At 42.0% G+C, this 25,813-nt stretch overlaps 1 protein-coding gene across 1 annotated transcript in view; it reads right to left on the reverse strand.

Moving 5' to 3' along the window:
* The window catches only part of THSD7B (thrombospondin type 1 domain containing 7B), a 273,934-nt gene that overhangs the window by 210,469 nt on the left and 37,652 nt on the right, over window positions 1–25,813 (reverse strand). The window contains exon 2 of the mRNA XM_074145144.1: window positions 7,819–8,614. Coding sequence (XP_074001245.1) covers window positions 7,819–8,614 — 796 coding nt within the window. The remainder of the gene's footprint in view (window positions 1–7,818; window positions 8,615–25,813) is intronic.

Genomic DNA, 25,813 nt, shown 5'->3' on the forward strand with positions numbered 1-25,813 from the left:
TACTGTAAAACTACAGGAATCGTTTCCCAACCTACGTTACGTTGCCTGCGGTGTCAGATGGATTGGTGAGTTAGCAGAAGCCCAGCTCACTCAACTGGCAGAGAGCCCTCGTACTCTCTTGTGTACTGAAGGAGAATAAACCACATATGAAAAAAAAAAAAAAAAAAAAAGCACTTGACAAAAGGAAACCTATTTGTGCCTCTTTTACACTCACATAGTCCCGGAGCTACAAGCAGAAAAGCAAGAGGAGGAAAAGCAGCCCCGTGACCGTGTAACTGCAGGCTGCTGCCAACAGAGCAGCACGGTGCTTCCCCACGGGATTCAGTAGTTGTGCAGCCCCAGGCTGGACCATATCACCTTTCTGTTCGGAACAAAAAGTAACTCACCAAAAAATAGTAAATTTTCCAACAGCTCAGTGCATCTGCGCTGCACGCCTTGCAGTCACACAGTCATCACATCCACCGCAAGGAAATGAGTGGAAACACGTCTATCAGTAGGAAAAAGTAGCGAGGCCGTCCAGGAGAGTGCATCATGAAATAAGGTTGGGCACAGCATAGAAATCATCCCTGGTTTCCTTTCCCAGCCATACCAACGCATTCAGGATGAAAGGTGAACGCATTTCCTTACAGGAGAGGATGAGACAGGTGGTGGCTGTTGAATCTTTTATACTGAAAGGATCACCTCGAAAATAATTTGACACATTACGAAGCTATCACCATGCCCATGGTGCTGGTACGGAAGGCAGCACCAGGGGGGCAGGATACATATCCAGCAGCCAGGCTCTTCCCTGGCAGCTCAGGAAGGTTCCCGAGAAGTGCCAAATCTGACCGGGGAACACATGCTCAAATCCATGCACTGCAGAGCAAGAAAATCCTGAATTAAGTTAAGCTACACTGATAACAATGCATTTCCATTTTTTCCCATGTTCTAAAGTCATCTCCTATTCTGTAATCAATGACCCTGCTGGCAGGGAGCTGGCAAGAGAGCTTACCAAGCCTCTCTCCATTATTTATCAACAATCCTGGTCAACAGGAGAGGTGCCAGATGACTGGAGGGTGGCCAATGTGACGCCCATCTACAAGAAGGGCCGGAAGGAGGATCCTGGAAACTACAGGCCTGTCAGCCTGACCTCGGTACCGGGAAAGATCATGGAGAGGATCATCCTGAGTGAGCTCTCAAGGCATGTGCAGGGCAGCCAAGGGATCAGGGCCAGCCAGCATGGGTTTATGAGAGGGAGGTCCTGCCTGACCAACTTGATCTCTTTCTATGACCATGTGACCCGCTTTCTCGATGAGGGGAAGGCTGTGGACGTTGTCTACCTGGACTTTGGTAAGGCCTTTGACACCGTCCCTCACGGCATTCTCCTGGAGAAACTGGAGAATCATGGCATAGACAAGTGTACCCTCCGCTGGATAAAAAACTGGCTGGATGGCCGTGCTCAGCGAGTTGTGATTAATGGAGCAAAATCTGGTTGGCGGCCGGTCATCAGTGGTGTCCCTCAGGGCTCAGTTTTGGGGCCAGTCTTGTTCAATATCTTCATTGATGATCTAGATAAGGGGATTGAGTGCACCCTCAGTAAGTTTGCGGATGACACCAAACTAGGTGGGAGCGTTGATCTGCTTGAGGGTCGGCAGGCTCTACAGAGGGACCTGGACAGGTTGGACCAATGGGCCAAGGCCAATGGGATGAGGTTTAATAAGGCCAAGTGCCGGGTTCTGCATTTCGGCCACAACAACCCCAAGCAACGCTACAGGCTTGGGGAAGAGTGGCTGGAAAGCTGCCTGGCAGAAAAGGACCTGGGAGTGTTAGTGGACAGCCGGCTTAACATGAGCCAGCAGTGTGCCCAGGTGGCCAAGAAAGCCAACGGCATCCTGGCCTGTATCAGGAATAGCGTGGCCAGCAGGAGCAGGGAAGTCATCGTGCCTCTGTACTCGGCACTGGTGAGGCCTCACCTCGAGTACTGTGTTCAGTTTTGGGCCCCTCACTACAGGAAAGACATTGAAGTGCTGGAGCGTGTCCAGAGGAGAGCCACCAAGCTGGTGAGGGGTCTGGAGAACAAGTCCTATGAGGAGAGGCTGAGGGAACTGGGCATGTTTAGTTTGGAGAAGAGGAGGCTGAGGGGAGACCTCATTGCCCTCTACAACTACCTGAAAGGAAACTGTAGAGAGGCGGGGGTTGGCCTCTTCTCCCAAGGGAATAACGACAGGACCAGAGGAAATGGTCTGAAGTTGCGGCAGGGGAGGTTTAGATTAGATATTAGGAAGAATTACTTTACTGAGAGAGTGGTCAAGCACTGGAACAGCCTGCCCAGGGAGGTGGTGGAGTCACCATCCCTGGAGGTATTTAAGAAACGTGTAGACGTGGCTCTTCAGGGCATGATCTAGTGCCCGGGATTGTTGGTTTTGTGGTGGGGTGTTGTGTGTGGGGTTTAGTTGATGGATGCTGCTTGCTTTTTTTTTTTTTTTTTTTTTTTTTTTTTTTTTTTTAATGTGGTTGGACTCGATGATCTCAAAGGTCCCTTCCAACCACTAAGATTCTGTGATTCTGTGATTCTGTGATTCTGTGACCCAACCTTACAGGCTGCTGGAATAAACACTACTTGCTCTTTGCACTTGGCTAATTATACTAGGGTCTAATAACGGACACAGTCTTGCCCTGTTTCTAACAGCATTCAAACGCTTTTTTTTCCCCTTAGGAAACTGGCAATTAACATTAATAGGCATACTGTCAAGGATTCAGCATGTATTTTAGGGTCCCCAAGGGCTGCCAGAGCTATTTTGGATACTGGTGATACCATATACTCAATCCGTGCAGCAGAGGCTTCTCTGGCAGGAGAACCACCAGCCCCTTCTGCCCCAGGGTGGTAAGGAAGAGGGGGAATATTTGCCTGCCATACAACTGATCAAAGGGAAAGGGAGCTGGGAGACCTAGCATCCAAACAAACACAGGGCTTTGGTGTCTAAGATGTTTTGGTGTCTCCAAAACTTAACGCACCAGATCCTCTGTTTCAATTAAAAATAAATGCTGCCTTACATTTGCACTACCTAGGCAGACACTGAAATCTTAGGGCTGCAGAAGCAGCTGGCTTTCAGCACAATTTGAAAACAGAAGAAAAAAGACCAATTATTATTGGACACTGTTTCCAAAATGTTACTCATTGAAGTGAAAAAAGCAGTCACTGTTCCTTTGTTTCATGTGCTTTTAGTAAAAACAAAGGAAATGAGAGACAAAACTTTCTAAAAGAACACTAGAAAATAAAATCTCCTTCTTATCCAATAGCTCCGGGATTTGGGATTTGTTTTCAAGCCTGAGCACTGAGGCTCCACTCCTACATCTGCTGGGAGGAATGTGAACACGCATCTCCTCTCCCAGATCAGAATCATAACCATCAAATAGCATATTACAGCACAGCCTCTCCAGCTCCAGACTGCAAAATTTTGTATTCACCCAGAGAATAGAAGAATGTCAACACTAGAAACTGCAAACACTTTTTTCCCTAAAAACGTACAACAGCAGAGTGGTTAAGCACAATCCACTAGGAAATGGATAATGGAAATTCAAATTACAGAGGCAAACAAAAGAGCTGAATGCTGCTCTGCCTCAGCCTTGACAGATGAGTTATCCCTTGACTGAGTTTGACCTGAATTTTCACTTACAAAGGCAAAGTAAACAGAAACCCAAATCCAACTCTATAATATCATTGTTGTTATATTAAACGTAGAGTGAAGAGTTTAAGAAATATGTACCTAAAAAGACACCTAATCCAAAATATAATAACAAAAAAACCCTAAAAATGTTTGCTCCTGACTTCAACTTCTCAGTATGCTTAGTGAGCACACATACCAGGTTAGAAAATCAGGTTAAATTTATTTAGGATTTCAACGTCTAGCTATGCACACTCATTTCACTAAATGACAATTTAGCATCTAACGTTTAGTGTCGGTTTCTTTTCCCAAGTAAGAAGTGATAGAATGAGAGGGAATGGCCACAAGTTGTGCCAGGGGTGGTTTACACCAGATATTAGGGAAAATTTCTTCACCAAAAGGGTTGTGAAGCATTGGAACGGGCTGCCCAGGGAAGTGGTTGCGTCACCATCCCTGGAGGTATTTAAAAGACAGGTAGATGTGGTGCTGAGGGACACGGTTTAGTGGTGGACTTGGCAGTGCTACCTAAACGGTTGGATTCGATGATCTTAAAGGTCTTTTCAAAGCTATATAATTCTAATTCTAAATAACCTTTTTTTTCTAAATAACTTTTTTGTCTCACTGTTCAGTAGATTTTTTTTACAACTGTGACAAGACAGAAAACCCAAACCAGCAGAAGTTCTAGCACATACACTTCTTGCAACTTTTTCTGAGATTTTCTTTTCTTTTTAATGCATGGAAGTGCTTATGTTTGAATTTGTTACTGGGTATGAGATTTAACGCAAAACGAAAACTTTTTCTGAAATAGAATGAAATCTGAATTCTACCTGAAATAATATGAAAAAAAAATTCTGGCTTTTTGAGTCTTTAAAAGCTTGAAATCAGATCCATTAAACCACTCTGTTTTGACGTCATTCCTTTTATTTTCACAAATATAAAGTTTCTACACAAAAACTGTTTCTGAGCAGAAATTAACCTGTCTCAAGGTCTATTGATGTTCTACTGTTCAAATGTCTTCAAGTGTTTTCCAAAAGGTCTGTCCCTCCCTTTTTCTTTCTCCCTTTTCCTTTGATTTTGACAAATGAAGAACCTCCAAACTGAAAAGTATTTCATCAAAAACGTTCCCAGCTCTCTTTCCCTGATACAGCACTTCCAATCTTCCACGCGCTTGTGCTCCTCTCCAAGTAATTCCTGTTTACAGGCTTTGCCTTTAAAAATTGCTGTGATTTTTGCTTGCACCTTTAAGGCTGGTATGGACACACAGATCTTCATAGGACCAAACATTTAAATGAAAAAAAATATATTCTTTACAATGCAAAGGATTCTTCAGCTCCCACCTGAGGGTCCATTGCAAAACCAAAGGATCCTTTTTGCAGGATCCAACGGCATAACTTAAGCATCAGTGAAAAACTGAAAACAAGTATCAGGCACATTTCCCACCGCTGCCACCTATTTCACACGAGAAAAGACACCCCATCTGCCATTCCCATCAACGGCACACTTCTTAGTGAAGAGGCCAAAATGAACGGCCCGCCAGTACTCCAGCATCTGTAAGAAGTGAATGCATTCAATCTTTCAGTCTTTAAAACCAGCTTGCAGCCAAGGCCACCAAAATCCAATATTTGGCCAAAGACTGTTCTTTCACGCCAAGTAGCCATCAGTGCGCACAACGGCTGATCCACAGCCTTGAGATTACACATCAGTACGTTAAACAACTTTGATAACAAATTAGGCATCTTTGCCATCGCATTATAAATTAGGAAGTGAGATGAGCATACGGTTCCTCTCCTCATGTGGCCTTTGATGCCTCCCATTATCCGCTATTTTCCTGCAAGAACCAGGCAGCGGCAGGAGGCAGGGTGGTGGCAAAGCCCTGGCAGAGCAGCAGCTCGAAGCCCACCGTGGAAGCATATCTTGGGATAGTCCTCCCTCTTGCCTCAGTTTTCCAGAAATTTAATTTGTATCTCTCACTGGTACTTACTCAGCAGCGTTGGTCGAAATAGGAAACCTCGGCCAGGGAAATGAAAAAAGCACAAATAAAGCGCTTCTTTCCCGTTTCACAGCAGAGGCTTGGATGCCTGCCAAACCCCACCACAGGGTTACGTAAATGCATTTACTCCTCTTTATCAGTAGCCAAAATATCATCGCCCTCACAAAGCAACATCTGGAAGATCGGGTCCATTCTTCAGAAGAATGGCAGCAAACATGCTGCACAACAGAACAAAGAGAACGCTGCTGCCAGGGGATGCTTAAAGGGAGTTGTTGTCAAGGGTATTTGATGTCAGTGACACTCCAGCCCTGGAATTAAGCATGGATTGGATTTTAGGTTGGATTTCTATGTTTGGATTTTAGGTCCAAAAGGAGAAGTGTGCGACTATCTGGACATGACCTTACCTTTTGTCCTCTATTCAATCAATGGGCTTTCTTCTTGTATTTGGAGTAAGAGTAAGGGATGGGTCAGGCTCAGCTCTCCATAATAAATCTGAGACACAGCCTCAGCAGAAAAGTCTGCCAGGAGGCAGCTAATGGAGTTGTATGCTCCCAAAAAGGGGGCTAGGATCAGCAAAAAATCCAGAAAGGAGCAAGGAAGAAAACAGTTCGATCAGGGGCAGAGTCACTAAAACTAAAGCTCCCGGGACCCTCTCCAAAAATTCAGTGCATAACTCACACAGTAGCACAACGAAGAGAAAACATTTATAAGAACTATCTTCCATTCCCCATTTTGACAGCGAATATAGCAGTGAGCGTGTGAGGGCAGAGCAAGTGAAATTTTAACAAAGTCAGGATCCCCTTCCCAGAGCCTCCGATAAGGAATGAGATAGAAGAGGCAGAAGAACAGCTAACAAGTGTTAGCAGACATAAACCTGCTGCTGGTCGCACGGTGGCATAAATCACAAGTGACTCCATTAAAGTCAAGCAGCTACATGAGCATAAAATCTGTATATTTAGAATCAGCATATATTTAGAGACAAGTAATAAAGTCAAGATGTTAGAAACTGCTGGAACAGTTCACAAAGCTTGACTTTTTTCCAACCAATAAAAGAAATCCACGCTTTGCTACAGGTGTATTAGGAGGGGGTAAGAAAAAGGCTAGAATGTATATTTTCACCTCAGTATGTGTGCAAAACCACTGCAGACATTAACAGGGGTAGAGAATTGGACATAAAATAACCCCTGCCCTCTGCAATTTGAGTTTGCGCTGGTGCCAAGAGCTATAGATAACTGAGAAACAGATTGATCTCTGCAAAATTCAGAAGCAGAATTTTTGCAAGAACTTCTAATAACCTTGCAAAACAGAACACAAGAAGTTCTCTAGAAATCTTGACTTTCTCAGAACTCGCTTAAGATAGCTCCTGGCACCTGCCCAAATCCAACCTGCAGTCAAATGGCAGAGCTTAGATAGCTTAAATTTAAATGCAAGAAATGGAGAGAGTAAATCTTCCCATTATTTGCTGCACATTACTGTAACCTTCACATTTGAATTGCAGCAAAGCAACCTACATAGACTAAGAGCCATTGTTAGATAATACACATGAGGACAAGAAAGAAAAGCGAGTCAGGGATCTAGTATCAGCATCCAAGAGCTACACTGAGACGGGAAGGCTCCTCAGGAAGCAGGAGGACAATCACAGGTTTGCTCACTGGTCTATGTTTCCAAGAAATACCTTCTAGTAAATTTGCAAGGTCAAACTTTTCAGACTTATTTTAGCCAGTGTCGATTTGTAAGAGTGAAGGAGTTTAAGCTCGTGCAATTTTAGCCTCTTCTGCCAAATATATGCAGTACATGACTGAGAATGAAACCTCCCTCTCCCACAGCCGGGGCCCAGCATCGGTGCAAACTGATATATTATTCCACTTCCTCGATGTTTCCTCAAAAGAACAACAACAACAACAACAAAAAAAAAAAAAACATCTAGAAGAGAATTATTAAAAACATGAAATGAATTAAACAGTCACAAATCGTAGAAGTATGCAAAATATTCAGCATATGCTAGCTTTACAAGAAGGGAATTAAATCAACAACAACAAAAAAAAAGACCATAAAGAAAACACATAAAAATTTGCATTTAAAACTCAAGAACAGGGAGCGCGTTTGCTGTGGTGCTGCCACACAGGGCAAGCACTCCCTCAAACAAATCCACGGGGGATGAAAGAAAAGACGAAGCACCCTTACCTCAGGGCTGCGTTTTTTCCATCGCTCCTTACACACCTGAGCTGCCTGGTTTGGTAACCGATCTCCACCTCCCCGGCACGATGGTGGGGTTTAGAGCCTTGAAGTCCAGATGTGCTTTGCTCTCCAGAGTACGAATCTAAATCCGGCATAGTCCTCCCCACCAGGTCGACGTCTTTAGGATGGGGCATCCGGCATTTGCCCCAAGACCCCACTTGGAGGCTGTACGTGTGCTCCTCCTCACCGAGAGGACAGGCGGGAATGCCGCAGGCTCTGGATTCGGTCAGATTGGGGCACGGGGCACCCCCGTAGAGGGGAGGAGAGATGACCACCCGCGTCCGATGCTGCAAGCTCTTGGCGCAGCCCGTGCCGCACTGGGACCAGCCGGAGAACTGGGACACCACGCAGTCCCGCGGGCAGGGCACCAGGCAGGCTTGCTCGGTGGGTGGCTGCAGAGTGAAATACTCACATATTTCGTCGGCAACAACGGTTCTGTTCAGCTTCTGGAGGCAGCGGACGCTCCGGCGCTGCAGCCCGTGCTGTGCCGTGACACAAGCCCCGGCTCCCACCTCACCGCCGGCAACGGGGATGAGCCCGCACCTCTCCCATCCTGAAACCTCCCACTCGAACAGCTCCAGGTGCCAGTCGCAGACTTTAAAGCACCTCCTCTGGCTCTCGGGTTTGTCCTCCTGGTGGCAGTTGGCGTGGTACGTTGTCCAGCCCTCCACGTGGGTGCACCAGACAGCCCGGCTCCGAACGCCCCCCGAGCCACAGTCACCTACACACCGGCCCCAGTGACCTGCAAAAGAGAACTGTGTTGAGAAATGCCATCCAAAACTGCCACAGATCTGTCCTGACACCCAGCAGCATCCAAACCACACCCGTGGTTTAAAAAGTAAATAACTAACTACCAGCTGGTCCGTAAAATGGGTTAAAAGCTTCCTAAAGGCTGCAGTTGGGTTTCTCTTCCCTTCTCATCACTAGACCACTTGGAGAAACTTGCGAGGAGGTGGAAAAAATGCCCCACAACATCTCAAATTAAAGGCAGACCAGGCACATTTCCGTAGCAGTAAAATGCATCCCAAAGCCTGAGGAAATATGAATATTTAATTTCACTTGTACAAATGAATATAAAAATGATCATAAAGGAACAATAATCTAATAGGAAAAGAAAGTCAAGTTAGATAAGAGGAAAACAGTCTTAATAGAGCAATTAGTCAATGGAATAAACTGCACTGGGAAGCAGCTGAATCAGCATCTGCAGTGATAAAGCAGTGAGGATAAATACTATGAAAATAAGAGCGTACTCTTAATATGAGTTTGAAATCATAGAATCATAGAATGGTTTGGGTTGGAAGGGACCTTAAAGATCATCGAGTTCCAGCCCCCCTACCATGGGCAGGGACACCTCCCACTAGACCAGGTTGCTCAAAGCCCCATCCAGCGTGGTCTTGAACACCTCCAGGGATGGGGCATCCACAACTTCCCTGGGCAACCTGTTCCAGTGTCTCACCACCCTCACAGTGAAGAAATGGAAGAACTGACTCGATAGGATAGAGCATGTACCACAGGACGGGTCCTGCAGGGTGATGCTCTGAGCGCAGAATGAGAAGGCACCTCCCGTGCATCAGCTTCCGAATTACCCTGGGATGTACATCGAGCAAGCCCCCTTCCATTTGCAGCACGTGGCACTATAAGAGATGGTAAAGCTAGGTGTTCGGGAAGAGAAACCAAACCAAAATGAAACCCAGCAATGCCATTTTTAGTACATGAACATATATATGTAAACATATTAACCTTATTTGAGGATTTGTAAGTGGATGTAATCAGACAAGGTTAAATACAAAAATCTTTCTCTGACAATATTATTCAAAAAAAATCCACCCAGACAAAAAAATAATCTGAGAGCTATAAAGTACAAAATTGCTTGCAAACTGAAGAGAAAAGTTAGAGAAAAAGCACTCGGACCGAATCTTAACATATTAAAGGGATTTTGATGATCGTGTCTCAAAAGGGCCTCATCTCATTTCAAACTTTAAAAACTTTCCAATGCCTCACAACAGAGCCATTTCACTTGGTAAGAACATTGCATGTGTAATTCTCGCTTGCAAATACCCTGTAACTACCCAATCTTTTGTATTTTTTCAAGGCAGAAAATGTACTTACAATAAATAGGTCAATTTATATTAAGAAATGCTACTCCCGTCAAGTTTTTTAAAATTGATTTTAAAACTACCGGAATCAGTTACATGCTTGCATTATAAAACCAAACACACACACACAAAACCCCAAAACAGCCCCATAATGGCTGCAATTATAATACCAGGTATTTCATCCAGCTGATGGCAGTTTTGTTGGTAATGCCGTTGTTCTTTCTTCGTGAACAGAGGAGCTAATCCCCCGGGGCCAGGGGCTTGACATTGTGCAATAAAACATAAAAATAAATAAATGAAAATTCCTGGGGTTTTTTCATTGTTAATGAAGGAGGAAAAGGAAACAGGAATTGGATACAGCCGAGCTTCTTCTCAACCCATCCCGTGCCCTTGCCATGTCCCTTCTTGTGGGCGCTCCTCCTCCCTTCCCCTCCTGGACAGGGCTGGAACTCTGCCCTCGGTCCAGCACCTTCTCCCGAGGCCAACAGGCAGGGGCAAGAGGGGTTTTCAGAGTCGTCAGGGTTTAGACAGCTCCGGCTTTTGTTGAATCCTTCAGGCTGTGTGAAAAATCCTCATCCCTCTTATGCCTCTATTTCACACCAAAAGACATCAGTGCCAGGCAAGGACTCAGCCGTGACACGTACCTTGAATGGGAAAAGGCAGCATCAAACTATACCGTGCTCTACAAGCTGTATGACACTAACAACCGGCTTTCGACAGAATCTCAATTGCTTGAAAACTGAATATTCAAAAAAATGAATCTTTAAATATGCTTTTGAAGTTCAGTTACATGAAGAGGTCCATTGACAGTTTAAATGTTCACCCTTGATACTTCACCTTGATCTAAAAGAATATTCTTACACAAATGCCAACAAGATTCTAATCCAGGCATCGGATTATGTATATACTGTCATCTCACTAAAAAGAATAGTCAAAATTCAAACCTCAAGTACTAGGTGGCTTTTTATTAACAGAGGAAAGTAACTACCACAAAGACTACGTATTGCAACATAATAATACCATGAGCTTATTTCAGCATTTATTTCTCTGAAGCAGCTCAGCAAAGGAAGTTTAATTTTTTGACATGTGGAAGTTTCAGTACAGGAAAAGTTTGGGTTTTCACCAGTTTGTTCTTAAAGCAAAAATTCAAGAGTAATACTGTTTCACTTCAGCCTTGAGCATAACAGTAATTTACTCATCAGTAAATTGAGTACTCAGTAGGACCTTGAAACACACTACACCAATTAAGGACTAACTACTTATTTCTTAGGATAGCAAATAGCATTAAAAATAGCATTTAAAGAACTCCTGGAGTAATATAAAGCAGCTGTAGCAGAGGACTGCCCAAATTACACTCACCAAACCTACCACCACTCTTTCACGACTGCCCAGAACTCGTCTCATTAGTACTTTTTATACATTTCTGGGTGTTGCTCATGAACTACTCTATGTAACAGCTGCAGATTTACCAATCCCTTCATTAACAGGCCTGAGACAGACGCAGCAGAAGTCACAAGCAAGAAGTGGCTGTTATTCAACGTCAGATGTGAATTTAGAATGAAAAATTACCAAAAAAAAAAAGTAAGCAAGGACTCATAAGTAATTACATTATCATTAGACACATCACAATTTGCAATTATTCCCTGGCAAATATGCTAAAAACGTAGCCTGCTCTTGGCATAACAAAAAAAGAAGGATGAAAAATAAGGTTAAAAATCAGATGCAAATATCATTACTATAGATTTTTTTCACTTCCTGATGATCTCTTCAGGACGCGGCAGTAAACTTATCCACAATGTTTCATTGCTTAGTTAAATACCCTGTTCAGTAGCTTAAATGAAGAGAAGGATGTAAATACTTCCTAGTCAATAGTCTGCTTTGTAATTAGAATTTAATTATTTTTAGAAGAGTCATGTTAAATTTTCACTTTCCTTGAAATAAATCCGAGTCAATTAAAAGGAACATCTCAGCACAATGTGAATAATAATATTAACTACATTTTATTAAAAACCCACTGAAATTTAGGCATCAAAAGCCCAAACTTCAGAAAGATGCTTCACAACTCCCAGTTTGGAATGGGAGGCCAATGGTAACTAAAGCAGAAGACTAAACAAAATGAAATATATTTCACTGTTATTGGTCTATAGAAAGTACAAAAATACGAAGATAAAGGATAGGTATCATCCACATCCTAACCACTGTAACCTAATCAGATACTGGATGGGTGTTTGATCTCATCACAGCAAGACGTGGGTGGGAGAATGAGATGCTGGATGTATGCTGAAACAGGGGAGTTCCCAGCTGGATATAAGGAAAAACCTCATCACTATGAGGATAACCCTTGGAACAGGCTGTCCCAAGGGACAGCAGAATCTCAACCTTGGAGGTTTTCAAGATCTGATGGAACAAAGCCCTGGGCTACCTGCTGTGAATTCAAAGTTGACTCTGCTCTGAGCAGGAGGTTCAACCAGATGACCTCCCATGGTCCTTTCTGCCCTGGATTAGTCTGTGAAGGAGCATCTAATTGAAAGGAAGGCTTTGTCCACTAGGACTTTGTCCACTACCATGCCGAAAAAAGGTTTTCACTAAAAAATACCACTGAGATCCACAAAGTACAAAGGAACCTGCAATAACACAAATAAATCCACTAGTCAACCAAAGCAAAGAGAAAATTAATCACTATTTCCAAAAAGAAGTGGTTAAGCAAAACTTGCTTGACTTGTACAAAAATTGTAAGAGACAGTGGGATATCTTTGTTTATGGAAAACTGTAAACAAAGACATCCTACTGTTGCTTACAAGACATCTGTAACACTGCGGGTAATAATGACATGAAAGGCATTAATAAATCAAGTCAAATTAATAAAGAAAAACTACACAATGTTCTGTTTGCCATCTTTTATCAGACAGAAATTGTACGGTATTAACATCCCATACAGCTTCTCTAATCCCATTAAAAGCATGCAATAACACTGCAATTGTAGTTTATTTGATGTAGTGTGCACGGATTTGCTTTTCCTGCCTGCGAGACCTGCCTACAATTATGCAATAATTATGTCTGAAAGGATACAGTGACATCTGCTCTTTGACACACAGGTCGCACAAGCATAAGGGAAGCAGGCTATTCAGACAATAATTACATATTACAGACAAAATGAAACACCACTAAACATCAAACCTAAAACAGGAATCCCAATAAGAGCTGCTTAATAAGTATGTTATTGCTTAATAAGGATTGCTACAATAATTATGCTCTGTTTAATGTGACATTTAGCTTAATTGCAACCATTTCACCATCTGAGAATTCATTCAACAATAAGCATCTTTCACAATTATTCTGTCCCTGTAGCTACGTACAAATTTGCAAACTTAGGACAAGATTAGCAATCAGTTAAACAGAGTACTGTGTTAGTAATTTATTTCAAACAGGTAATAGATATTTTGCAAGCAAATCAGATATATGAGATAGTGGAAGAACACTAAAATATTAATGGACAATTACTGCAATAGTCCTCCACTTTTTCTTTCAGTTTAAGTATCAAATTTAGGAGCAACTTTTCTAGACCTTAATAATTTGTTTTTAAACAGAATGTATTAATTCTTAGACAGAGATCCCCAAATATCATAACAGAGATGTACATCTTCATTAACGCCTGGCTGAGGAATAACTCCACCAGATGTGATCATAACTCCAGAAAATCACTGCAGTGTCCACTTTAATTGAATAATTCTGCTTGATATGTCATATAACCACTTTGGATGTCATTCTAGCATCCTTCCACCAGAGCATGTTTATATGACATGGAAAGCTCCAACTTATTCCATGACTTCTGAGAAGAGATAGCAACTGATTTATCCCTAACAGCATTAACAACTAATTAATTGTAACTATTAGTAATGGTGGTAAAAAATAAATTCCTCAGAACTCATCAATCAATTATTTTGCTATTTAACAGCAATTCAGTAAAACACTTTATACTATAGTTTGTATGAAAGCTACTGTACAAAATAAAAGTCTATTGTACTATTTGCAATGTGTCACACAGGGCATATAAAATTCCTCCGATTCCTGGAATTAATTTTAAATACCTGCAGCATTTTTTTAAACTTTCATGACCTACACAAATGAGTAATTCAGCAACTTAGTTATTCATCTTATTTCAGATCTGAATAAATGGGAAGTTTAGTGTCTTATAGCCATGCAGCAGTTTGTTCCAATTCTACATTTCAGGTTTTTTGCCTTATTATCCAGACGCGGTAACGCTCAAGACACACTCCAGCAAGAAAGACCTTCTGCAGCAAAATGTAACGAACACTGCTGTTTATGAAAATTCAGTGATTTACTAACCCCTTGGCACTCCAAGGCAGGACTTCTCCATATTAAGCACTAATGTAAACTGCATTAGCTGAGCTACTCAATCATGTGCCCACACCCCGGAGACAGCCCAGGGAAAAATATTCTTTTCTTTCAACTCTTAGCGGTAAAATAAATAAATAAATAAATAAATACCCACACATCCCAAAATATTCCTGTAATCCTCATCTGACACATTTTGAGGGTCTGTGAGAACAGACTTTTTGCCTTGATAGCAACTGACATTAAGAGATGAGGCCACGATGTATATACTTTTATGTACACTATAAAAACAGAAAGTATACACAGATGTTATCAGCAGATTACAACTATGAGTAGGGCACTGCATGTGAGATTTAAAACATCTCCATACTGGATTAAAGATAGTTATAATCAAACTCTGACCTTTTTAAAATTCTAAACATCTATGAAAACCAATTTGTTTTAAAACATAACAGCCTTTATAAGGTGGTTGTAAATGTAACCTTAATAGAAAATGCAGCTGAAAAATGTTTCTTTAGTCACTCCACCTTGACTTTGGGGCTTATATTCCCCAAGAGGAACCATTATTTCCATGTGAAAAACACCCAGATTCGATACAACACCAGTTACACACCATCTCCTGCAACACAGACTGCCCAGCTCACCAGCAGGGAGCCAGAGTAAATACACGGGTGTTGCTGGACACCCATTCTCCAAGATATCTTCTTCTCATCCCGTGTCCTCTCCAGTTATGTTTATATCTTCTCTCCAACCACAGGAAAGCTCAGATCCCTTCAAGCACAAGCAAGAGGCTGAGGAGGTCTGTTTGATATTGGCAGGGAAGCAGAAGGGAGCCTGACGACCAGAGGGCTGAAGCACTTCTCCTATGAAGACAGGATGAGAGTTGGGGTTGTGCAGCCTGGAGAAGAGAAGGCTCCAGGGAGACCTTATAGCCCCTTCCAGTACCTAAAGGGGCTACAGGAGAAATGGGGAGGGACTCTTTGTCAGGGAGTTGAGTGACAGGATAAGGTGTAACCATTTTAAACTGAAAGAGGGGAGATTTAGATTAGATATCAGGGAGAAATTTTTTACTGTGAGGGCGATGAGACACTGGAACAGGTTGCCCAGAGAATCTGTGGATGCCCCATCCCTGGAGGTGTTCAAGGCCAGGCTGGATGGGGCTTTGAGCAACCTGGTCTAGTGGGAGGTGTCCCTAACCAGAGCAGGGGGGCTGGAACTGGATGATCTTTAAGGTCCCTTCCAACCCGAACCATTCTATGATTTTATATATTTATGAATGGGATTACTTCATATTTGGCTGTAGGAACTGGGCGATTCAGAAGGCCCACTCCAGTTTTACACACCAGCAAGCTTTGCACAAGGCTTTTTCTGCTTTTCCATACGTTGGCTTCCCCTCGCATAGACAGTCGCTCTGAGTCTTTTTTCCAGCATGCAAAGCCCAGGTTTCACTCCAGGTCCACCTTCCTGCTCATAGCCCAGCAATGGGTAGATTCCCTGCAGGGGCGATACGCTCATCTCTGGAAGAGATTACCTCATCCACATCTCCACAACAAACCTTACCAAACAACCTCAAGATCAACACTAATGGGTTCCTAAAGGAACCACACCGGGAAACTCAGTGTCAAAGGTTCACTGCTCTGAGATGGGGCCTCAGTGGGACAGCTCGGGGGGAAGCACTGGCAGCGGCTCAACACCTGCTTGGTATTCGAGCTCAGAGACACGAAATGAATTCTTATATTAGTTCTGCAATAATTCGTTACCCGGCCAACACCAAAGACGCTGCCACCCCTTCTTCCAAGTTGTCACACCTGCGGTTTCAAATTTTCTTGCTCTTTCATAAAGCCTAAATTATGTTTGTTTGTTGAAATAATAGCAAAGTTCTGCTTTTCAAAACTTTAAAAATTTAAGTAATTTTTTTTCCACAAAAAAAAATGTTTCACAGAAAAAGCTGTGAAATAACACAGCAATCTGCACACCTGCAAAACCTTTCTGAAGTATCAGGATTTACTTCACATGCACGTAATCACAGAAATGTGTGCATCCTCTAGGCCTCATTTTAAGGGAGAACTACATTTTTTTTCTGCTCAGCTTCACACTATTCCCAGCTTACATATTTTATAACCCACTACAGCACAGAAGCCAGCCTACTTTTCCAGATACTACAGCCATCAATACGCCATGGTAAAGGAATTAAAATCCAGAACTGCAAACTGAGGTGCTACCAAGTCTGGCTGGAGTTATACGCTGGAACTGGATTAACTCCCTCAGCCCCCTGCAGAGGTGGTATGATGTCCATATGTGTGATGGGGGATGTTCTCCAGGTGGGACCTCCAAGGAGGCCCAGCTGGGGCAGCCCCTTTGGGTCTCCCCCCGTGGGTGCTCCCCTTGCTCCAGAGCAGAAGTGGGGCTGCTCAAAGCTCTTGGAATATACTGATACAGAAATACCTTCCCAACCACACAGGCGACTGCTCTTAATAAGCATTATGGAAGAGCTATACAATGGGCAGGATTTCCCATGGTACCCAAACTGCTACTAATTAGTATCTCTGCAGAGATGGAGAATACCGGTGATAACAATTCCCTGGCAACAGATAGCATAATTAATTCATGTGAAAAGTACTATTTTTAAATATGTGCACAATCAATTTTATAAAAACTGGGCAGAGGTTATTGTAGAACTATACAAATGGCTTTACTGGGTATTTTCTCTCCTTTTTTGTATTTACAGTCCATACTTAATTATCCCCTTTTAATTATTTGTAATTAAATTTCAGTTTACTCTAGACACTCTTCTTAAACGCTCCAAATTCTAGAGGAAAATTATTTTTGGAGAAAGCACAATTCTCTGCAATACCTGGAAATAGCTGTGCAGGAGTAAACAATTTGAGCAGCTATGCCGAAGTTTTAGAATGATAAGTGTTCTCCAGCAGTAAATCAATCTGCTCATCTCGCAGCCGCTGTGAGCGCAGGCTGCTGACAGGAGGAACGGCTGAGCAGTGAGCAGCCTCTAATCAATCTAAGAGGGCCAAAGAGCTTAAGTTTCCAGACAGCGTAAATCGGGATGAAGAGCTTTAAGATACAAGTGTTTTTTCACTTCAGGGAGGAGGTGACAGGCATATAGCAAATACAATAAAAATAAAAAATAAAAAAAAAGACACAACCACGAAAAAAAACCCACCAAAGCCTAAGTAACTAGATCCAATTCACAATAATTCAACCAGGGGAGGGGAAATTCATATAAAAGGAAGGCAACGACAAAGACGTTAATTTCCAAATTGAAATAATCTCGCAACACATCATAAATTCAACTTCTTGATTGCAAGATCCAGAACAGAATATCAGAATAACTAAAATACTTGAGTTTGCACTCAGAGAACATGATCGCATGACCTCGTTCAGATTTGCAGGTGTTAAAATTAGAAAAATCTTGGGAATCTTGTGACAAGAATTACAAAATATAAGTAAGCAAGAATACAGTACAATATATAAGTAAGAAAGAAAAATTTCCATCCCATCTGGTGGCAGATTTTGCCAGGCATTGTTCCAAACAACTACGCATGCAGGTGAGTGAAAGCAAAATATTGTCAGATTAAAATCTGTGCATCAGGCCAGACTGAGATCCAGGGATCTTATAATGAGGTTGTATTATCTCATTCAAAATTCAATGCTTTTGAATTTGGGGGGGGGGGGGGTGTGTGTGTTTGTTTTTTGTTTGGTTTTTTTTTTTTTTTTAAACTAGCACATTAGACATATTTAGTTGCTGGAGAGCGGGACATGGCATTAAACTACACCCTGTCCAGGGAAACAGCCCCCCTGCTGCAGTGCGTCTCTGCAGACCTACCTCCCAAACGAGAGCAACAAAGCCCAGAGCCAGGGCAATAAAGCATTACAACATAAAAAGCAATTTTCTACTTGTTTTATTTTTTAATTTTGTTTTTGCTTTTTCCAGTCAAGTTCGATTTCCCAGGGCAAAAGCCAGTAACGCTCTAAGGATAAACAGAGAAGAGAGTACTGTTGTCTTGGCCATAAATCTGTGTCAGTCCATTAACACAAGCCCAAGCGTTGCAAGTCCTGCAGCAGGCAGAGGGCTAACCCGCAGTCCCAGGGTGGGAAGGAGCATGTTTAGGGGAAGGGGCAGGGTTTGGGGTTATTTTCTTTACAATATCTACACTGCTGAAGTAAAGAGAACTGAAAATAGAACATCAAATAACTTAAAGATGGAAGTATTCAAACATCAAATTGTGCCCTAAAATTATTTAGAGGTCAACCTCACAATACTGGTAGATCTTCACTACCTTTTTGGCAGATGTTTTCCTCACATTTTTCTGAATTTATAGTGGTTACATATTTCTAAATAGTCTTCAGCTATCACTGAAATCCTAACAGACCTGCACCTTTACATACATTTTCACAAGTTTCAGCACAAGGGATAAAGCCTTGTCCTTTGAGATGTTTAAACAGCTGAGAATATATATCCTGAGGATGACTTTGCCAGCACAGAGCTATGATTCTTTCGAAAACCACTAAGAGATGTGGCACGGTGCAGGGAGCACTCAGGTATTCTGCTGGGGCTGTCTGCTGAGCAGAGATGAACGAGTTTGAACTTGGAAATCTGGTCACTGTTGCCATAAAAGATATCACTCTATGATTTTTTTTGAAGTAAAAGAATGGTAACATGGAAGAATATCAGTTACAGATGCAGATATGCTGTATGCATTTTTTACACCCAAACTTAAGCATCTGCTTTTACAGTGTTAGCCCACAATTTGCAGCTGAAGATTTTTAGAAACAAACGTTCTTCTACATAAGTAATCATTTAACAAGGCCTCAAAAAAATGTAGCCCTTAATAGATTCAATTAACAGGTTAATGATGTGCATAGCATGCACGCTCTCAAAAGCAAAGATTTTCACATTAAGCTTGTTTCTGTTTCACAGAAGCAGCTTTTTGTAGAATATCTGTGCTAATGTAATTACACATCTGGTACTTCTGTTTTCAATTGCAGAGATATTTATAAACAGTGCTACTAATTTACACAAGAGTACCTAGCGGTTCTAATGTTTTACACTACAAATAAAGATATTTGCATGAAAATTCAACTGGAAGGAGTTCTCTTTTGTAGCCCTGAGTGGTTCTAGTGAACATATAAAATGATCATTTAGCCTGCAAAATAAATCTAACACACCGCCATCATCACGACTGCCTGTGAATCCTGCACAAACTAAGCATGCCTCAAGTTCACCTTGATATAAAAGGGTCAAGTAAAAAATTTTTAGACAGTTTTAAATTAAACGTCAGCACTGGTAATCATCATTGCTCCACTGTGTCACCAACATGGCAAAACTAATGTTTTAAAATATCATTTCTTGGCGATGTTCATTCATCAACCTCACTGTATCCAAGAAATGATCGAAAACCAGGCCAGAATAATGGAAATCCCACATTATCTCTACCAGTATTGTCAAGAAAATGCAGTGGTTATTAATTTAAATATGCTTCAAAGAACAATCACTACTTCAAACACGATTCAAGAAGATAAAAAGCCATTCCTGCCTCAAGCTGCTTTCAGTTCAATTTAGGTTACATTTAGGTTCATCATGATAGCACCTGAAATCCCACAACCTACTAAATATTGACAGAAGATGCTGCTGCCCTGAGTGTTTAAGCAAAGGAGCAGACGAGTCCCAAGTCCTGGCGGGGCATTACTAAAAGAAGATGCTATCAAAGTAACCTTTTAACACCTGTGTGTTCAAGCTCAGGAATGCCTGCACAGGAGAAAAGATAAGCCAAGACAAGTACTCCTTTTTGCTTCATATTTTAAGGCACATCCAATTAAGAAAGATCATAAATTATTTAATAAAAGGGAAAAAAAAATATATATGCATAACTTTGCTGTCAGATATATATACATACTTTTATATGCATGCTAGGAGATATTTCATTCTAAATGATCCCATTTCGGTCTCATTTTTGAATCAATCAGTGTTTTTTCACTAAGCCTCTATCCGATGCAACAGAAGCATATGTAAAATGTCATGGTTTCTGAAACACTGGAGCCAGCTCTTGGTCCTTCTCTGAGGAGACACTTTCAGTGGAGGTCATGATGGGAGTCATGATCTGCTCATCTAATTACTCCAACTCCCTGGACAGTAATTCGAATAGGCAGAACAAGGAGTAATTTTGGGGGAGAAGGGAACAAAAACACTTGCTAATACTCCCGAACCACAGATTTCAAAGGGCTTTCAGTTTTGCTGCTTTTATACGAGTAAGCTGTTTCCATATGAACCAGCTCATTAGCATGTCCCAGCCGGTTCATTAACCAGTGCATGGAGATTCAATATCACCATAAGGAAACAATAAACTGCCACAGAAAGAGCTTTCTTGAGAAACGGAGTGGGCTACCCGGCCTCTTCCAGAAGGAAACCCAGCTCTTATTCTTCTCCCCAGGCAGGTTTAAAGAATTACGAAGTTCACAGCAAAATTGGCGTATCCATCCAAGAACTGCAGTACTAATATATATCTGTCTACACCCTCAGCTGATGGACAACATTCAGCTGCAGATAAATCAGACTGGTAGTTCTGCGAAATAAGAAAAATCGGTTCTTCCACTAGGGATACTAAAATAACTGCTCTTAATTGAGTTTTCATTCCAGTGGGCATTCTTTAATTTAATCAAGCCACTTGGAAATAGTCTTCTATTAGAAATGTCTATTCCTTTCTTATGATTCCCCTAATAAACATTATTCAGAATATTCTGAGGTAAATAAAGCCAATTTGATTTGAGACCATTTTAACGGTAAGCCATATTTTTTACATATACAAATAGAAATGACTGGTTGAATGGCAAAAATCAATGAAGAAAAGGGAGCTAAGAAAATGTAATCCATATTAATTAAATGTTAAAAACATTTACTGTCAGTCCTATTTGAAGTTTAGAAATTCAAGATATTCCTCGTCTTTGAAAATTGACCTTAAATGACTTGAGTTCTTTTTTAGATGATGAAGAAAGATTTTTAGTTTACATCAAATCTTGATATTACTACCAATACAGAAATTTGGTTCCAAAAAGTATAAACAGAATGCATGTATATGACTAATAATGTGCTAATAATCTTCAGGTGTTCATAAAACAAACAAAACAAATTCAGATTTCTTTAAAGAACATTTTCTGTTCTCAGGACGTTTTTTAAAAATTGACATTAAATTCTTTCTTACACTAAAACCAGTATACTAAATTTAAACTGTTGCTACTTTACTCTCTGAAGAATAAAGGAAAGGAAAATATCTCCTAGACCTCTGAGCTCAGTCCCTAAGAAGGTAACATTGGCAGGTTTGTCATGGATTCTTCTACTTAAAGGTCTCAAAAAGCTCCAGCAATTAGACCAGTTAGGTTTATTGTCCCATCACTCTTCCCAAACTATTTCACTGCACCATCTCCCCATTCTCCCAAGTATTCCAAGTTAAACCGATAAAACAATCTTGACAGGCAAATTCAGCAACTAAATACTTTCCTACATTCATTTTTACACATGCAAATGCATATTATTAATGATTACTCAGCCAACGTTTCCATTTATCTAAATTTGTCTCGTTACAATAGCTGCTGCCCAAAGAATTCTCCCCTGATAATGATGTGTGTGTGATCACACACCAGATCCACGCGATACCCTTATTTAGTTCCACATGCAGTTTCCACCAGACTCAGAAAGCAGAAGCTTCCCACCATGCGTCCAGGCGGCCTTGCATCAAACTCTGCAACAAAGGGAGACACACTATGGTGTGTGTACTCCTAAGCTAAGTTTCTGCAACAGCACGGCTTTGGGGACTTTTTTCTGGATCATACTTACCTTTATTATCGTTGCCCTTCAGGGTATCATCCCACAGGATCCTACTTCCCTAAACAAGCTAGAAGTCCATGCTCCAGAGATCAAGGGAGGACCTTTAATCCACTACTTGCCTTCCTCTCTTCCCTCAGGATCTTAAACTCCACCATCTCATTGTCACTGCGGCCCAGGCCACTGATTACCACATTCCTGATCAGTTCCTATGTACCTGTGAATATCCCATCTAGTAGATCACCACTTTAGTTGGCCTGTCCAGCACCTGCATACAAAGGATGCAGTGTAGAGAAGCAGAGGAAGGGAATGACACACGATGGGGTGCAGGCTGGCACTGGAGACCCCACAGCTACTGCTGACTCACCAGTGGTCAGTTAGAGAACTGTACACCTGGAGCTGGACAACATTGGTTTGGGTAGTAGGAAATTAATGTGACCCCACGTGGATCCTACAGTGAGAAAGAACAAACCATCAACATGAACTTTGTATTTCTCCTGGGAAGAGACTCCAGATGCCGAGAACCCACCACCACCAGGATGAAACCACCAGCCTCAGGACACAGAGCAGGAGGGCGAGCATAACACTAGAAAAGATGCAGAAGGCAGGAATTGTGTATATACAACTTTAACTGCATTACTCTTCTTTGTTTTTCCTTGCCCAAGAACAAGGAAAGAAAAATTTACTCTAAGACAGATACACTTTGACTTCTATGAGAGATGGACTGTCTTTTCTCAGTCCATACAGATCTGTGGATTTTCCTTCCTGCAACTGTAGTTCCCAAGCCCTATCATTACCGCAACGAAACAAGATGGAGAATCACGTTCTCCCAAACCACACTGAGCAGAGCACTCTGCCAGAACGCCGGTAAAAACACAAACGCTTGCAGTAACGCAACGTATTCAAATAACTTAGTCTCCGGGATACATCAGCTTCAGATATTTGTGTGAGTAGAAATAAAAATGTTTTCCAGCAGCCCTCTTAGAAAGATTCTTCCCATTTATTAAATGTTGCAATGCCTTAGAAAAACAAGGTCACTATGGCTCTCCGACTGCAAAGTTCAGAATCTCGGGTATTGCAACAGAGCTTAATCTTTTCAAATAATTAATTTCATTTCACATGTAATAACTGAAAAACCCTACGCGTGACAAAGACACATGATAACAGATGCTTAATTTTTTTAAATACCAACTAATCAGAGCATTTTATAAAATCTTCCTTAGATTACGGCTGTACTAAAGCCCTTCTCCAGTTTCATATGTGAATAAACCCACCCATAACAGCAAGTCTGTAGGTTTTTTTACCTTTATGATTTATGGGCAAACAGATTTTCCCCATCCAAACTTCAGTGAGGCTCAAAAAGACCTTTTTATGGCCACCTTAAGCTCCTAAATCATGCAATTATAAGGAAAATGCTTATACAAGCTACATTAAAATATTAATTCAGCATCAAGTACATACATAACAGCGCACAGCAGTAACAACAGCATATGTCATCTGACCCACAAGGATTACAGCATTCAACAGCTGGGCTGGTAGAACAAGCCACTGGGTGCCAATCACACTGATAAAAGACAGGGGGTTTACTGATCACGATGCACATCCTTTGCCCCAGGGAGGAAGGAGAACAGCTGCTATTTCCTGCAAAATCCTTCATATTTCCTCTCTTTAGGGAATTCAAGCCCCAGACGAATGAATCGGTTGGGCAGGCAGGAGAATTCATTAATTTCTTCCAGTCTACTTTTATGTATGTGTTTGCTAGCTGAAGGAAAAAAAAGTTTTTAGAAGAAGACCTTCTCCTACTACGTCTACATTCTCCACTCGGGGGACTATGAGTGTCAGGACCTGCAGTCACTTGACAGAAACACCCAAGCATCATCTTCCAAAGGAGAAGACAGGGGGCAAAGTCTGGTCTCTGTTATACCAGCATCAATTCAAGGTGAGCAGAGTGAGCCCACATTCCTACTCTGTTCCTCGTTTATCTCTGTCCTACATTTTGGATGTCCAGCCACTTGCTAAACTTCATTGATGAACCCCAGTTTGCCAAGAAACATTTTAAGCAATGTCTTTGAATTTCCAAACAGGTATCAGACTGTTAAATAATTTCTTTTACGGTGTCACAGGAAAGAAGCTGGTATTGACTCAGACTTGCTTCCAACTGATGCCTAATCCATATTACAATAATAATGTAAATTATCACTAAGGAGTGGCCTGCCGTTGTGGTCAGATCCCATGGCAGGCAGGCAAACTCAACCAGTAAGTAAACTGTGAGGGAGAATGGTAAATGTGCTGATTATGTAAATGTAACTGTTTGAAGTCAAAGATGTGGGCCTGTATTTCACTGATAAAATAAGTAAAATAGAAAGAGACACTGCGTAAGCAATTAAATTTAACTTTTTAATCAATAAAAGGGAAACTGGGACCTAAATCCACTTTATAGGATTTAGGAATCAAAGTCTTCCTGCAACTCAAAGACAGCTGTGATGCCCATTTAACTAGAGGGGAACTTACCCTAAGACAAAAATGTCACATTCTATCTTGATACCACAGACAAGAGAGTCATCTATCATTAGATCAAGATAATTTGGTGGTAATGATGCTCCTGATCTTTAGTTCTGGCTGGCATTCTTTGTAAATAAAGCTGTGCTTGCAACAGTTTTGATGGCAGCATCTGACAAGAGTTTGACAGGTGGGCCCACCTGACCTTGTTAACACTTTGGATTTGCTTTTTATAGGTCCACTGTTTCTCCAAGGATTCCAGAAATAGGAAGCATATTGTGCCTTTAAACTTGCACTTCATTTCAAAAACCAAAAGTTGGCAGAACTTGGGTTGGTACCAAGGTGTCCACAGCTGCAAAGCACCAATTCTTCCACCTTGTTGTCCCCCGAGGAGGCAACCCAAGCTATCAAAGAACAGTGGCCCAACACTGAGTTGGAGAGTCGTTTTGATTTCACTACTGCCTGCCAAACACAGACTCCCGGTACAGTCATATTAAAGCAATCCAATATTTTTGCTGGTATAGTACTGACCAGTACTATTTAACATCTTTGTCGGTGACATGGACAGTGGGATAGAGTGCACCCTCAGCAAGTTTGCTGATGACACCAAGCTCGGTGGCGCAGTTGACACGCTGGAGGGAAGGGATGCCATCCAGAGGGACCTAGACAGGCTGGAGAGGTGGGCTCGTGCAAATTGCATGAAGTTCAACCAAGCCAAGTGCAGGGTCCTGCACCTGGGACGTGGCAACCCCAGGCACAAATACAAGTTGGGTGGAGAATGGCTGGAGAGCAGCCCCGAGGAGAAGGACTTGGGAGTGCTTATGGATGAGAAGCTCAACATGAGCAGGCAGTGTGCACTGGCAGCCCAGAGAGCCAACCGTGTTCTGGGCTGCATCAAGAGAAGTGTGGCCAGCAGGTCTCGCGAGGTGATTCTGCCCCTCTACTCTGCGCTCGTGAGACCCCTCCTGGAGTACTGTGTCCAGCTTTGGAGTCCTCAACACAGAAAGGACATGGACCTGTTGGAACAGGTCCAGCAGAGGGCCACGAGGATGATCAGAGGGATGGAGCACCTCTCCTATGAAGACAGACTGAGAGAGCTGGGGTTGTTCAGCCTGGAGAAGAGAAGGCTCCGGGGAGACCTTATAACAGCCTATCA

This window comes from Numenius arquata, chromosome 3 (genome assembly GCF_964106895.1).
Source record: "Numenius arquata chromosome 3, bNumArq3.hap1.1, whole genome shotgun sequence".
NCBI classification, from domain to species: domain Eukaryota; kingdom Metazoa; phylum Chordata; class Aves; order Charadriiformes; family Scolopacidae; genus Numenius; species Numenius arquata.